General features: G+C 42.5%; 1 protein-coding gene across 2 annotated transcripts in view; it reads left to right on the top strand.

The window, feature by feature from the left end:
* Window positions 1-15596, top strand: part of LANCL2 (LanC like glutathione S-transferase 2) — a 30106-nt gene extending 14510 nt beyond the window's left edge. For both annotated transcript variants that reach the window (XM_055707428.1, XM_055707429.1), the window contains exons 3-9: window positions 741-948; window positions 3116-3263; window positions 3845-3991; window positions 7567-7749; window positions 9866-10042; window positions 13321-13393; window positions 15146-15596. In XM_055707428.1, coding sequence (XP_055563403.1) covers window positions 741-948; window positions 3116-3263; window positions 3845-3991; window positions 7567-7749; window positions 9866-10042; window positions 13321-13393; window positions 15146-15261 — 1052 coding nt within the window. In that variant the 3' untranslated portion in view covers window positions 15262-15596. The remainder of the gene's footprint in view (window positions 1-740; window positions 949-3115; window positions 3264-3844; window positions 3992-7566; window positions 7750-9865; window positions 10043-13320; window positions 13394-15145) is intronic.
* The last annotated feature ends 420 nt before the right edge of the window (window positions 15597-16016 follow it).

Raw genomic sequence — 16016 nt, 5'->3', positions numbered from 1 at the left:
GAGATGGAGTAGGAACTGGAGGTGAACATTTTGTTTCTGAACATGTATGTTTGGAATTGGCCAATAAACATCCACTTAGATGGATTTAACTTTCTTCAGCCTACATTGTTGCAATTTTTAAGGTTTGGTTTGGTTTTAATGGAGGACTATGTAATGAATTTAATGGAGTGAAGCTTGGTATTACCTTCCAGCATTCTCTGAGGACTTGTTTGCTTTCTGGCTTTTTCAAACCAGCTTAACTTGTAGAAGCTCATAATCTTGTTGTGAAATACATTTAAGGATTATAGAGAAGTTGGCAAGTTTAATCCAAAAACTCATCAAAACATCCTTTTACAAATCAAATGGGAAACAAGTCACTTCTTACATATAATAGGTAAGTATTGTATGAGGTGCTTGGTCATACACATGCTTGTTATTCCAAGTTTTTGAAGCTTCAGTGATTTCTTCACCAAGCATTGGTGCCTATGTCATGAATTTTCTTCATTCTCTGAAAACTGTGAGTCTACCGTTGGGCTTCAGTCTGATACTTTTTTTTTGGTCACAATCCAGACTGAAATGTAATCAAAATAGACGGTCTGATGCCTTCCCATTGCATGAGCTAGGACCCTTGACTGACGTGTTTAAATTGTCTAAATACTTCTTCTCATTTGCATTTTAGTTTCAGAGGCACTAAAGAGGGGGACATGGTATAGTTAGAAGGAGAAGTAAACAAAACTCTCTTTTTCATGTGGTTGTTCCAGGTATTGCCCTCTTATATCTGCAACTGTACCGTGTCACGAAAAACCAGAGCCATTTGCAGCGATCTCTTGATTATGTGAAGAGAATCCTTCGCAATCTGAATGGCAGAAGAGTTACTTTTCTTTGTGGTGATGCTGGGCCACTGGCAGTGGGTGCAGTGGTTTATCACAAGCTGAAAAATGACAATGAATCTAAAGAATGTGTTGCCAAGTAAGTGGTTGATGGTGGAAAAAGTGAAGCCTTGCATTTCTGGAGAGCATTGGTTCAGTAATGTTTCCAAGCAGAGTTTTGGACAACAGGATTAAAAAAATGGAGACGCTTTCTCCCCTAATACATTTTCAGTAGAAGAATACAAAATAGGATTTATCTTTATTAAAGCTGCCTTACACTTGATTCATATTTAACAGCTTATCTTGAGTCCTCCGTTGCTGTAAGGACAGGATGTCCTGGGCATATCTGTAATGCATGCACATCTTGATTTTGTCACATTCAAGTGACATTTAACAAAAGCTGCACACTTGTCACTGGCAATATGTAGTGCTTGTGCAGTATGTGATGCTTCCTGTAAAGAGTGGGTCTTAATTGTAGATTCATTACAAAACATGTACACTGGAGGGATCTGGAAATACCAGACAGAAACATGGCACATTGGATTGATATGTAACAGAAAAACAAAGAGGAGGTGTTTGCTGAACAGGCAAAGGCTTTAATTTGGTCAGAGCATATGAACGATAGCCCGAAAAAATTCCAGCCCCTTTGCAAAGTAATCTAAATGTAACAAATGTCTTGAGAAATTCCATTTAGATTTAGAGCTTCCTTGGAGAACTGACAGTCCGTTTGCTGATACAGAGCTGATTTGCTGTCTTGGTGAGGGCTGGCAGCACTGGAGCCCTGTGGGGTTTGCATTCGGCACCAGCGATCCACCTGCTAGTGATCCGGCAGCGTACTTGAGACCACCAGAATTTGCAGACTAGCCTTATGTCTTCATCTCCGTTCTGGTTCATATTTGGAAATATAATTGAGCTCTTTCTGATCTAGAATACTAGTGTGGCTGTTCCTGAATGAATATTTCAGTTTTGAAATGGGTGGTAGGTTTGGGATTTTGTGCTGTTAGAACTGGCAGTAAACTTGAGATGTCATTTTGGATGCAGCTTGGAAAGCAGTGTTGCTGTAAGGTATGAAGCATGAGTACTAGTGAAATTACATTAGCAATATATCTTTTAGTCTCACCTCTCCTTGGAAAGTCATTTCTAGGAGGAGGACTGAAAAGGAGGTTAGTTAGTTTGTTTATTTGCTTCTTTTCTTCCTTTTTTTTTTTTTTTTAATATACTCACGACACTAGCTGAGTGATACATTATAGATGCCAAATTGTAATCTATGATCGCACTTTTTACCTTGTAGCTGTCCAGCTATATGATTTGAATAATAAGACTTAACAGTGGACCATTTAAAAGAAAATAATGTAATTCTAAGTCCAAAGCATCGTTCCAAGAAAGGAATGATAATATCAAACTTTTTTTTTGTGCATGGCTTTTCCTTGGTATTAAGCAGTGACAACGTAAATGAACTGTTGAGGTCAGTGTTTTTGCTCCGGTATGACATTAATGCTAACATTTCTGCTGAGTAATAGTGGCTGGGGGAGTCTGGGAGTTGAATTTGGCCTTAGTGCAGATTGCCTTGCCCCTTCCTCAGTTTAAAATGTGATGATCTCCATGGTTTCATCTAATTGCCAATTTAATCACAGAAGATGGGAAGAGACGGGGAGGGTGTGGGCTGGAAAACAGATCTTCGTTCCACCTCGGTGCTAATGCAGACTGGTGGGGTAGTAGTGGGGAGTCTCTCTGGAGAAGATAAGAGTTGTGATGGCCAGCCCAAGGTTTTTCTTCCGTTGCTAAAGGCAAGCAAAACACTTGCGCATAATAACAGTGCACTTTTCAAAATTGAGCTGCTAAATGTTTGAAACGTTGTCTAGGGAGGGGGAGTGCTGAATGGTGGTATTAGAGCTTTTTGGTTTTGTTTTTTCCCCCCCTCACACACCTACAATTATGGATCCTTACTTAGGTGAAATTCCCAGAGGCTCCAGGAGGCTTCCCTGTTTGTTGGAGTGGCTTCCCAGCCTCCTCCAAAGCCTCGACCTGCACCCGTACATCTGTTTCTGTCTGCACGAAAACCTGATAGTTGCTCACGTGGCTGTGGCTCAGAGGTGCCTGCCTGTCAGGGATGGTGGGCACCAGGGCTCCCGTGTTAAACCTGGCAGCCAGCTGAGCTGGGCTTCAGCATTCATTCTGCTTCTGGTTTGATGGCTTGTACAATACATAGTCTAGTATGATCTCTAGAGATGTTCTCTCTCTCTTTCCACCTTCCTTGTCTGATGCAGGCTGTTGCAGCTCCAAAGGACAGTCATAAGCACAGATGCTGAACTTCCAGATGAGCTGCTCTATGGCAGAGCAGGTTACCTATATGCCTTGCTGTACCTGAATACTGAAATCGGTCCAGACACTGTCCCACAGTCTGCTATCAAAGAGGTAAGATACTTTTCTCTCTCCAGTCCCATAGCATCAGTGAGGTTGAACTGGAATCTCTCCTTTGCGTAATTTAAGGGATTAGGAGAGGGACCTAGAACTGGGAACTCAGTCTTATCCATCCTTCCAGTCTCTTCCCACTTTTCCTGTTGCCCAGCTGGGGCTGAGACAGGCTGGTGCGGGTGGGTCTGTGGCCAGCCTTGGAAATGGATCTAATATGTGACTAGTTGGGGAGCATCTGAGGATGAGAAAATGTTACAAAAAAAGTCTTAAGTGAAAAGAAGGAGAATTCGGTGTGGGGAAGATGCATTCTGCAGATACCAGAAGCAGAGAAGACAAGCCTGGAAAAAAAAATGCTGGAAATATTTGCATATTAAATTTCTTCTCCTAGAAACATAAGTGATTCCATCATTTAGGAAAATTGCCATTTCTACCTCAACGCTCAGATCCTAATTAATTGAATATTGTTGTCCTGTTACGGTTCATTGTAGCTTATTCTTTACTGTAGTGTTAGTCATGACAAAGCAAAACCCTCTGAATCAAAGCGAGCAAGATAAATGGAAGGGGTGTGTTCTTTTTCTTAGGTAATAGATGCTATTATTGAATCGGGGAAAAACTTTTCGAAGGAGGAGCGGAAAACAGACCGTTGTCCTCTGTTGTACCAGTGGCACAGGAAGCAATACGTTGGAGCGGCCCATGGAGTGGCTGGGATCTATTACATGCTCATGCAGGTAAGAGCATCTTCTGTGGGCTGGAGTAAAACACCAGTGATTTCTTGCTTTGCATCGGAGGATCTTATCTTAAGCTCTTACACACGTACAGTGTTGTGCTGGGTCAGGGTCTCACAATTCAGAGTTAGACTCTGCAGCACAGAACTGTGCAGAGATACTAGTTCAGGCCCTGATATCCGAAGAAAACTGACTTGAGTATCTTTGCACTAGAGTGAATTAACCCTTGAGTTGTGGTTCAGAGCACCAGTGTTGCAGGAGATAAAGTTTCCTATCCTCAGCAGAGACAGTGAGGTGCCTTCCCTTCTCCTCATGCTTAGTTCTTCTGGTGCCTGCATTTAGAGCAGCTAAGACTCACCATCCATCACCCTTCAATTTTTTTGTATTTTTAAATGAGTGCGCCGCTGGTGCCTCTCCTGCCCTCCATGATGGTCCTCTTTTCTCTGGTGACTGTGGGTTTTGTGGTGTTTTTTCATTGTCTTGAAGCTTTTGGAAGAGTATCATTATTCACACATTTGTCTTCAGTATGCTTTTATTCTTTATATGTTCTTCCTCTTCCTTATCCCCACTGTCTGTCCCCCAAAAATCTGATGTTCCTTAGTGCATTTATGGCACCTGCTCTCCTCTTTCTGTTGTCCTGAGTGAGATTCCTCCCTTCTGTATACCTCCTCTTACTCACACTTAAATCCATTCCCTCCTGCCCTGAGAATCTCCAGTAGGTTTACAGTGTTTTTCAGAACAGACCTATATATCTTATTTCTGTTGTACAATCTGGAAAAACAGCCTTAAGATTCGTTATAGAAGGTGGCCATAGAGCTGCAAAATTTGATTGTACCCGTTTCTGGTTTTTAAAGGTGCTGCTAGTCCGTGCATCTTTTCAAATGTTAATTTTCTTACCAGCTCATGCAGAATGACTTTCCTTCAGGCAAGTGGAAGGACTGCATGTCCTCGAAGCCTGAAGCAGAAGTGACTGAGCTAGTATTTGCTGTTGCCACTGCTCAGCCGTTCCTCATTTGCAGAAGGTGCTGTGACTTCTCCCCATCTGTTTCAGATTAGCTCACACCACTTCCACCAGTAGCTCAGGCTAAAGCAGCTGACTTTGCTGTGGAAATGGGTTCTGCTCTGCTACCTTGGAGCTTGTCTGAACCTCACTACGCCCATTTTCTGCAATGACCATCTCACTGGGGCCACAGGCTGCTCTGATTTACTGTGCTCTTGTCTTTACTTCCTGCCTTCTTCAGCAAGGTGGTCTGCCCCGTTCCGGCTCCCTCATCTTCCTGGCTTCCATTTTCTCTTCCCTGGCTCTGCTAGATTTTCTGAGAAACATCTGGTCCTTTAAAGAAGCCTCTTTAAAGGCTCCATCATCTGTTTACTATTCAAGGCTGACAGCAGAAGTAATTGCACAGTACTTCTTGGTTTAAGCAAAAGCTACTCTGTGTACATGTTAAAATTGTAACTATCTTTTCCTTTACGTATAATTGCTGCTTTTAAGAATTACCACAAAGCCATTGTTTGTGCAGCATTGGATTACTGTCTTTTCACTGTACGTTAAATACTGTGAGTCATGCAGAGTTGAGTCATCCACTGCAGAAGAAGATGGCATATCGGAGTTCATCCTTTCCCCATCCCTCCCACGCCAAATGAGGGCAGGTTTTATGTATTTTCAGCAAAGAATTCAGGAGACGGTTTGTCGAGGGGTTGATTTATAACAAAAAAAAGGGTGTCCAACATAGCACCTGAGATGAGAAGGTCACTAATCATAATTTCTGTACAACACATTTATGAAGAAATGTGTATTGATGGATTTATTTGCAGAAGACTACTGGAAGCACAAGAGCTCAGCAGAGTTAAAGAACTCATTCAGGAGGCAGAGGGGGAATTCTGAAGTGCTAGCTGGGGAATCTCTCATCCTAGCCCCTTTCCCGAACCCTGAGGCAAAAATGTCTGTTTGCGTATCATTGCTTTTGGCCAGAGAATCAGGACACATGCCTGTAGGTTACTTTTTTGCTGTTGGAAGTAGGTGCTGGGAACCTCAGCAGCTCAGGCAAAGAACTCATTTGCACTCAGATCTTCTCAGAAGCACAGGGTGAGAAAGATGTTGTTAAAAAACTCTGCTTTTCCTGGATTTACCTCCCAAGGACAGATGTGCTGGGCTGGACTTGCCTTGGACAGCTGAAGACTGAAGCGTTTATTGCTGGTGCCCATCCACTTTGCCTTCTGCTGCAGGGGTGCAGCATGAAATCAGAGCCTGAAAACAAACCTTCCCCCACAGCCTCCCTACCCCACAGGTCAGCGTCTGAGTGAGGGCTGATCCGCTCCGGGGTGTTCTTCGTGATGAGCTGATCTGTATTCAGGTGTACTTCTGGTTAGTAGCATGAAGGTTTCCGTTCCACTCTGAAGTGCAGAGGTGGTGTTTGCTTGAAGGACCTGGCAGGTAGAAGTCTGGCAAAGCTTTCCTGGCTGAGGTGAAATAAAGGCTTTTGTGGTTTTCAGGTTACTGAAAATACAGCTATTGAAAGTCTGCCTTCATTTGGCTTTAAGGCTGGCAATTGTTGCAGTGTGCTCATCTATTGAATGCAAACGTGCTGGAGCTGGTGGGAAACAGGGAAATTGTATGACATCGAGTCAGCCACAAAGACCAAGTTATTTAAAAAAAATAAGCTCAGTTATTAGGCTCCTATAGGTTCCAGTTTCTGAAGTTGTTCCCACAGCTTGCAGGAATTCCAGAAATCATGTAGGCTGTGTAAAAACAGCAAGTTCTGTTATGAAAATACTGTTAAATGGGCTGGTAGAGGAGAGAATGCCAACAAAGCACAACTACAGACTCAACAGATAGTCAGCTTCTAAACCTTTCTTCAACCTGCATGCTACTTGTAAGTAATATATTCTCCTTTTGGAAGGACGTAAACTAAATACAAGAAATGAGAAAGAAAATTCAGAATAGCAAGGTAAAGATGAGTTTGTAGTACAAAGCTGTTTAGCTAGCTGGAGAAGTAGCTGTTGCTTCTGAAATTGGAAATGAAGATTTATAGCCTATACCTTCAGGGAGTTTTGTTTATGATGTGGAACTTTAACCTTCACAAACCTTTGCCAGGTATGCCACTACATACACTCTTCTTCATTTACTGGGAAATAGGACAGGTTTGTTTACGTGTTATTTTTAAAACAAAATGTGTAACCCGTTGTGTTTTAAGTGTGTATTATGAGCAAGGTAGGTATAAAACCATCTTTCTTCCATAAGTGTTCTCTATTTTAAGGTATCAAGAGAGGCTTGGAAGTCTTGAGATCCATATTCTGTTCTCAGTTCTTCCATGCTCTTTCAGTGTCACCTCCAGTAAGACAGGTAACAACTTGGTGCCCCAGTTTCCTTTTCTCTACAGTAGCTGTAAAAATGTGCTTCCCAAGGGTATTGTAAGAAAACATTAATTAAATCTGCATAAAGTGATTCGAAGTATTTGGATCAAGGGCACATATGTAGGATACTTGAAAATAGATCACAGAATTAAGTGTGTCAATACACAATTGGTTGCTACTCCTGTTTATGGGTTTGGTGGTGGTTTTTTTCATGTTTTCTTTAGCCAGTTGCAAATGTGGACCAAGAGACCCTGGCAGAGCTGGTGAAGCCGAGCATTGACTATGTGCGTCATAAAAAATTCAGATCTGGGAATTACCCATCGTCACTGAGCAATGAGACTGACAGACTGGTTCACTGGTGCCACGGTGCCCCCGGAGTCATCCACATGCTCATGCAAGCTTATAAGGTGAATCATTCTGTGTTCGTATAGACTTCTATTTTTCCAGAGAGACCTGTATGTGGGCCTGTTAGATTGTGAGGCTTGCATTTTAAGTCTATCTAGATCTAGACTTTCAAACCAGAACCCTAGGCTAGGCATCTAAAAATCCCAAAATAATTACGTAGGTATGTTTGTAAAGAGGAAATAAGTGGATAAAATTGCTTCTCAGGGTGCTAGTAGTTACTAGACTTCAGGCTTTCTTGGGAATGGGCCATGTATTTAAACAATTTGGTATTAAAGTCCTGGATGTGAGAACATTGACCTAAATTCTTTGAATCTTGATCCCAAGAGTTCTAAGAATTATGTTGGTTTTCAAAAGCGTGGGTTCATGTGTCTTGCCAAAGAATGTCTTCCATAAATTACTCTATGATTAAGATAGCTATTGAGAACTTAACGTCTTCCATAAATTACTCTATGATTAAGATAGCTATTGAGAACTTAACGTCAGAGCAAAGGTCCTCGGCCCCATCTAGGGCATAACTAGAACCACTGAGCCTACTGTTTGCTTTTCTCTATACTTAACGAGGTTTGCTATCTCTCTTGTGTTGTGCAATTCTGATTTGCATGGCATTTAAAAGTATGCTATTTAATTAAATATATGCAAATTGATTCTTGCTTTTGACAGCCCTCCTTGGCAGATTCCCTGGTTGGCCTCTGGGTGGGCTGATGAAAAGCAGGCTTGGTTTATAGAATAATTACTCATGCTGCTACCTGAAATGCAAACTGTAAATCTCTTACAGCACCGCTGAATGTAGCAGCAGTCACAGTTGCTTTTTCTTTGGACTGTGGTAGGAGGTTGACTTAACACAGCAGACTTCCCCCCCGCCTCCCCCTTCTTTGTCAACGTGATGCTTTCCCCAGCACAAAATGTTTTGCAAGCGATAAGGGGGATAGGACCAAGTTCTGTTTAGCAGCCTCATTTCTGGCCTCTTTTTATATTTGAGATGATGGGGCATGTGCTGCTTTTCTTTTACTCTTATTATTCTGCCTTTTGAAGAAGCGGTAAGAAGAATAGCAGGATGTTTTGCTGGCTACGCTTTCATATCCAGCACAGGGACTGGCGATTACAGACAGCAGTGTTTGTCCTGGAAATCAAATGCTGTTGCCAGGCCTTAATCCATAATGTTACAGCTAAGTAGCTGACAAAGCCTGTTCAGAAAGAGGGACTTTATCAGGCTTGTGGGTTTAAGAGTCTTGCATGTTAATTGCTTCTATTACCTTATTAAATAGCCTGCCAGGGGGTGCCATCCCTAAAGGACTGAAGTCTACAGTAGTGTATCAGTTACTCATTTTTTGTGTGTCTTGTTGATCTGTAGAGTGACTTAGGCAAAGGGGAGCAAAAGAGTAGCCTTGTAATGGTGGAAGTCTGGTGGTTTTCAGCTAAATTACTTGCTCTGGTTTTCCGCTCTCTTGATGGGCTCTCTGTGTCCAAAATGCACTTTAGTTGCAATAAACTTTGCAAAATTGGTCCTTTGCCCAAACTGTCTTAGTGCTTCTGAGTATTTCTAATACAAATACTCATCAAGGTGATGGAGTGTTCCTGCTTGTGCTTGTGACAGAAGAGAGCCCTGTGCTATACAAGGAGATATTCTTGTGTATTTTTGACGTGGAACTGAAGGCAGATGGTGAGTAAGCAGGAAGAATGACTTCAGGGAGACTGGAACCTGGCCTTTTAAGACCAGGTTTGATGGCCAGTATTCTGTGTTACATTTCTTGGAGGCAAGAATTACATTTCTATATTTCAAATCAAATGATGTTGTGGTTTGGGAATGGAGGAGAGAGGAAAAAAAGGACCATGTACCATTCAAATAGATTACAGGTTGTAGAACCAAGGGCCTTTGAAACTGAGTTTTTCCTTTGGAGTCTTCATTTCAGAAACAAAAACTTAACTTCTTCCTTTTTCCATGTAGGGAAATTTAGAAGAGAAAGGCAAGTCTATGTCGAATGGATTATTAAAATAAAAAATAAATTTTATATGGAAAACCCCCAGACCAACAGCAAAAGATCTCTTAGGTCCAGCTTCCTTTATTTTTTCCCATTAGTACTTAAACTTACATGTGTTTATTCTGTTTTTATTCCACAGACTTTTAAAGAGGATAAATATTTGAAAGATGCTATGGATTGTAGTGATGTCATCTGGCAGAGAGGCTTATTGAGAAAAGGATACGGGATCTGCCATGGTACTGCTGGCAATGGCTACTCCTTCTTGTCTCTCTATAATCTAACTCAGGACAAAAAGTACCTCTACCGAGCTTGCAAGGTGAGCTCTACAGCATCCCAACAAAATTACTGTTCCCTTTCACGTCGTTATGCCTGTGCAAGAGTAAACTGTGTTCCAAGTAGGCTGTTGTGTGCTAGAGCTGGAGCTGGCTGGCTGGTGGGACAAGAGGATCCTGTCACTTGCTCCACATTGACTGGACAATTTCAGCTGTGTATGTGGGGCATGCACTGCCTTAATATGCAGAGTGAAATGCACAAATGTTCTGCAAAGAGGAGAGGAAGTAAACATGTATTCAGAAGAAAGTAGAGTCTGAAAATCAGCTTGTCTGAACAGTAACAGACTACTGTTATGTGGTACTAATTTTTCCCTTGAGACATCCAGTGTCATCCTCAACTCCCCCAAGCAATGCTGTTTGTAGTCTTTTGTAATTATGTGTTTTCAGACTAGTGTCTGTTTGGGCCTTTTAGAGCTCTGAATCACAGCTCTCAAATTGCTCACTTTGAATTTTTTCATTAATTCAAATGGCAGAGAAAGACACACTCAGAATTTTTCCACTTGATAGCAGAACCTGGATGATTCAGCTCTGGCTATAAGCTAGCAGTTACCAAAGGACAAGGCTTTCTCTGACTCTGTTTCATCATCTCATAAGACTTTGGTTTGGTTTTGGTTTGGTTTGTTGGGACTTCTTTCAGCTTAATTGACTGATAGTAGGTTTCATACCGCATATGTAGCTATTTAGCTGAGGCCTTTTTAAAAGCGAGTGCAATGAGGAATTTGATGAGTTGCTTCTTAGGCGCTTCTAGATGCGCACTGGCCATGTGTAAAGCTATTGTATTCATCTCCACTGTCAGGCTGTCCTCAGTCAGCAGAGCTTTAAAAGTTGCTACTTGTCTCATGTTTACCAAAGCATCATGCCATGAAGGACACCTGTAGGCATACCTGCGTTCCAGGGCGAGTGGGACTTTGTTACATGTGGACTCCCCCGCTGGGACGCGTGAGCCAGAGCACCAAGCTGGCATTGCAGCCAGTGCCGCTCTCCGGCTCCCTGTGTCTCCATGCTAGTACATCTTCTGTGGCTCTGTGCAGCACTCGCACCTCCTGTTGGTGCTCCTCTTCTAGAGGCCCAAGAGAATCCTGATGTTCTTCCATACCAAGCTAGAGAAAAGCAAGCGTATATATTTCAAACCCAAACCAGGAGATGCAGGTACCTGAAATCCCTTTGAGAAGCAAGATGTGGCACGGTGGCTAAAGACTGTTTGCTGGGGGTGCCCAGCACAGTCAGGTCTGGCAGCATATTTGCAGCCATTCTGCATTTTAGTATCTCCAGCATTCAGTCAGGCCCTGCAGGGAAATCTTGAAACAGGCAGAGGAACTTGCTTGTCTGGCATTCTTGAAATCTTTTCTTTTTGAGCAGGGGCATGCGGGGAAGCAAGCATGCCATGGTGTTGGTGCCTAAAGGCATGTAACTGAGAGGACTAGATGGCTCCCCTCTCAAGAGTGTTTGTTCCAAAAACAGGAGGTTTGGGGGAAGGAGTCTGCCCGGGAATCCCTGGTTTGAACCAAAAGAGCTGGAAGGCCGTGGCTCACAGAGACTCTTGGTTTGTGCTTCTCCCTTTCAGCTTCGCAGCTTTTCTCCGGCATTATCAGACAGGCCCCCGGGAGGCTGAGCCACTCCTGGCTGGCCTGCCTGGGGGAGGAGAGCGGCCTGTAGCATCCTGGGCTCTAGGCAGCAGAGAGCATCTGAGCCCTGTGGCGCTCAGCACTGTGATTAAACCGCTGCTGGTGGCAAGCATGCCCAGCCTACGTGACAAATAATGGCAGATGCCTTCCTGCTAGAAAATAGTTCTTTTTTTCTGGGTTGGTTTTTTTTTTTCCTTCCCCTTGGTTTAACAAAGATACTAGTGTGGTTTACTGGATCTCAGAGTTGTGCTGAAACTATGAACTTGTAAATGATGGTTGTGCTTCAGTAGCCTGGGGTGCATTTTTTTAGTTTCTGTTGCAGTTCCCAGGCTGGCAGTAATAATAAAGGCTAGTATGCGGTAAGATGTGGATGTGGCAAGAACTGATTGTAGTTTAGAAACATGGCATAAACTTGTTCAGTCCTCACATATAAGACAAGATTACATGGAGAATTAAACCTTGGTTTGAAGATTCATACCTGTGGGGGGCCCAAAAATGTTTCGTCAGTTCTTGATAGTTGTATGGACTGCAGTGTTTATGTTTGTGGGGTTTTTGCTGGGTTTCCTCAAGACGTTTGCATGTGTGCACACACACCTACCAAGAGAAGAAAAATCCATTCTCCAGTAAACATTTAAACAGGACAGAGTGGGGAGAAGAAGGGAGGAGATGCCACTATTTATCTTGCTGTTGAACAGACTGATGGCTCTGGGGGCATGCTTGCACCCCATATAGCTCCAACTCTAGAGCTGGGGCACCCTCTAGTTAGTAGGGTTTTCTGTTTGTTAGCACTTGCCCAAATTGCAGGGGGAGCAGGGAGAGACCTCTCAGTTCTTCGCTTTGCAGGAATCTCCGCACCATATTTTGAATAAGCAGCAGTTTGCTTCCAAGCACAGAAATGCCAGGGGAAGTTGTGGCCCCGTTTGCTCTGGGGAGCCATAAAGGAGAAATAGGTGGTGGCTATTCAGTTGATCCAGATGCAGTTCATAAGTCACGTATGTCTAATGTAGCTAGTGCAGCAGTGTTGTTTAAACACAAGAAAGATACTGTTAACTCTTTTTAATGGTATTCCATCTTCTGCAACAAGATATTGATGGCGATAATTGTCTAACTGTATTTATAACAAATTTTTCTTAAGGCTTGGGGAGAGCAAATAAATAAAACTAAGTAACAGCAGCTGAAGATTTAATACTTCAAATTAGTGCACAGAAGTGAAAGAAAACCAAAATGCAATTAACAGCCCTAAGGCCTGAGCATGTGGATAAATTAAGTGCCAAGACAGATAAGAAGCTGATATTATAATATTAGAAAAATTTTGCCCTTGAAAATGAAAGTGTCTGCTCTCACAGCATTTTTCATTGACATGTAGCAGGGTTGATTTACAGAAAACAAAGTGAAGTACAACCCACGTAATTACATTGCTATGAAACTGAAAATTGTGCTGTGGAAATACATATCCTACAACCTAATGGCAGCCTTGTCCTGGCTGAAGTGGGACAAATTGATCTCAGACAGTGATTTCTGTGTTGTGTCTCTGCTTACACTATTTTATGTTTAGTACCTATTAAAGATAAGCAGATACTCAAGCTTGCATTTAGCAGTCTTAAATAAAAAACAGTTTCTAAAATTTTTTCCCCCAGTTTGCTGAATGGTGTTTGGAGTATGGTGCACATGGATGTCGTATTCCTGACCGACCTTATTCTCTCTTTGAAGGTAAAGTGGCAGTGGTGTTAATGCTGTTGTGTTATACAGGAAAGAAGGTTTTGGCACATGCTTAGGAGTTGGGAAATCTTTGGTGGGTTCCTCTACTATTAAAAATAGAGCCACCCCCTACCACCACCTCTGCTTAAAAGAATGGGGGGAGAAAAAGACAACAGACGGTAATTTGCTATCATGACTTCCGCTTTCGGTTGCGTTTCAGCAGTTGCCAATGTAAAGCCAGTGCCACTGTTACTCTGGAATAAAATTCTGCTGTGCTGGTGCCTCTTGGCTTAAAGCAAACAGAAGTCTGGGCAGCAGTTTTGTCACAGATGTTGTTGCAGAGGGACTGGGCAGAGGAGCAGCTGTGCGTAGGGGGTCTCGAAGTAGTTCCTGGCTTGTCAGAGCTAGGCCGCCTTTGCTGCAATACCAAAGCAAGGAAAAGCTAAGTTTTAATATGAACCCAAATCACTCAAACAGAAAAGTAATACAAAGTTCTTAGAGAATTTTCTGTCAGTTCAAAGTTGCTCCTAAATACTGTCCTCGAGCTTTGTCTGTTTTTTAATTTGTAGTTTATTTTCCATTCCCTATCTCACCCTTACATTTTAGAAACACAGTAGCAAGCAATGAACAGACCAAGTAAGGTTTGAGTAGGGCTGCTGCCTCATGAACCGTGAGCCTAGTGTGCCACCTATCACAAATGTGTGAGATTACAGCAGACCAAATAAAGACTATTTTACAAATAAACCAATCCAAGGTGTAAACACAAGAGAGCAGTAGTTATATGCATCCCTTCCAAGTACGGAGTTGATGTCTTAATGTTTAAGTGAGAAAAGTGTAAGTATTCTTATTCCTGAGAGCTCCCTTGCATGCACTTTTCGAGGGAAAAAGCAGCCATGCAATCTGTTACATAATAGCTTGAAATTTGTTGGGAAGGTGGAGTACTGCCAACAACAGGATGATTTGTGCTTTAATGCTGACATACAGCGTCTGGTTTAGCTTTTTAATGTCAGTGAATTTTTTTAAGAAAAATCTGAAGTCTCAAATTTGAGACAAAATGTCTTAATTCTGGGGATTATTTTTTTTTGTAGCCAAAAACTGTGCATGAAGTTGTCCAGTTCTGCGTGTATGTGCACACTTTCAGTGGAAGTTGCATGTGCATCTTACGGGACTGTCTGGTTTCGTTTGCATCGGATGCTGTATTTCAGGAAGGTTCCTTTGTATGTGCTTAGCTGCTGATGAAATAGAATTTTAACTTGATCGTAAAATGGAGCTAGTATTTTATTTGTATGCTTTCCTGCTGGAGGGTGCCTCTCTTATCTGTCCCCCTAAGAGTTTTATTAGGTGATGCGGGTGTTAGTGTTTCATACCTCTATGAGTAGTGAACAAATTAATCTTCACATTACAAGTATAATAAAGTTTTGCCTTTGTTTTTAATCAGTAAAATGACAAGCAAGAGCTGCTCAGATTTGGAGGGACAGTCCAAACTGGGATTTACTTTTTCTTTAATTGAAGTAACATTGAGATTGTGCAGCTGAAAAGACGGTAGCAGAGAGTTCTTGGGGTTTGCCTTTGATCTTTTCCAATGAAACTTGGGTTCCTGGGTAAAGTACAGATGAACTGGCCTTTCTGTAGGCCCTAAGTCCACCTGTTCAAAAAAAGATCTACTTGAGGAGGTTGTTTGAACGGGTGCCATTGCTTTTGTTGTCAGTTGTGCTATTTTAATGTCAAAGATTTGCAAAGATCTCTTTTCTCATTATGTTTTAGGCATGGCTGGAGCTATTCACTTCCTCTCAGATATTTCAGTGCCGGAGACTTCCCAGTTTCCAGCATTTGAACTTGGACCTCAAAGGAGGGAAAACAAAGTGGAACAGGACAGTTAAAAGATCATTTTGAAAGGGGACTGATGCCAAGAGATGAGACTGTTTAGTGCCTCTGATACTGAACCAACTCGACCCTGAACTGACGGATGAATAAACCCCTTTCCTCACCCCTCTTGCCCCAAAGGACCATGAAGTCATTAGAGCATGAACGGGAGAAGCCACATTTGAGTTCTGTTAAAAGTGACACCTTCAGATGCAGGACAAGAGAAGTCAAGTTTTGAACTTTCTTCTGTTGTATTTGTCTTCTTCAGGTCTTTGACATGCTCTGCATGTTTATTGGTGTTGTGTGTTGATTCGAGTCTTTTGTTGTTAGCAAAAAGCTGGTCTCCTTGTGACTCTCTGTCCTGTACCTTCGTGCATGACTCACAACAGCAGTGTTGCTTTCTGCAGCGTGGTTGCGTAGAGAGTTCCACCTTACGCCAGAGAGTTTGCTGCAGGACAGTGTCCAGCTTCACTGGTGAGCTGGCAGCTTTGAAAAGAGATGAAAAACGGTTTTATGTTCATATTTTTCTGCTTTTTTCTCCACAGTCCCCAGAAGCTAAGGTGATGGAGATCAGCCCTTTTCAATGAAGAGGTGTGAGGCCATCTCTGTTTTCAGAAACTTCGCAGGCTGGAAGGGACCTGACTTGTCTTTTGCTGCTCTTGGGGGAGGTTGTTTTGAAAGCCTGAAAGAGCGGCTCCCTCCGATACCTGCACCTGGTTAGCGAGTTAAGCACTTGGAGCAGGTTGGAGATGCTTGTCCCCACCTCTGCAAA

Source organism: Falco cherrug, chromosome 4, assembly GCF_023634085.1.
Source record: "Falco cherrug isolate bFalChe1 chromosome 4, bFalChe1.pri, whole genome shotgun sequence".
In the NCBI taxonomy this organism is placed as follows: domain Eukaryota; kingdom Metazoa; phylum Chordata; class Aves; order Falconiformes; family Falconidae; genus Falco; species Falco cherrug.
The sequence above is the reverse complement of the archived record's forward strand: the minus strand, read 5'-3'. Positions and strand labels throughout refer to the sequence as shown.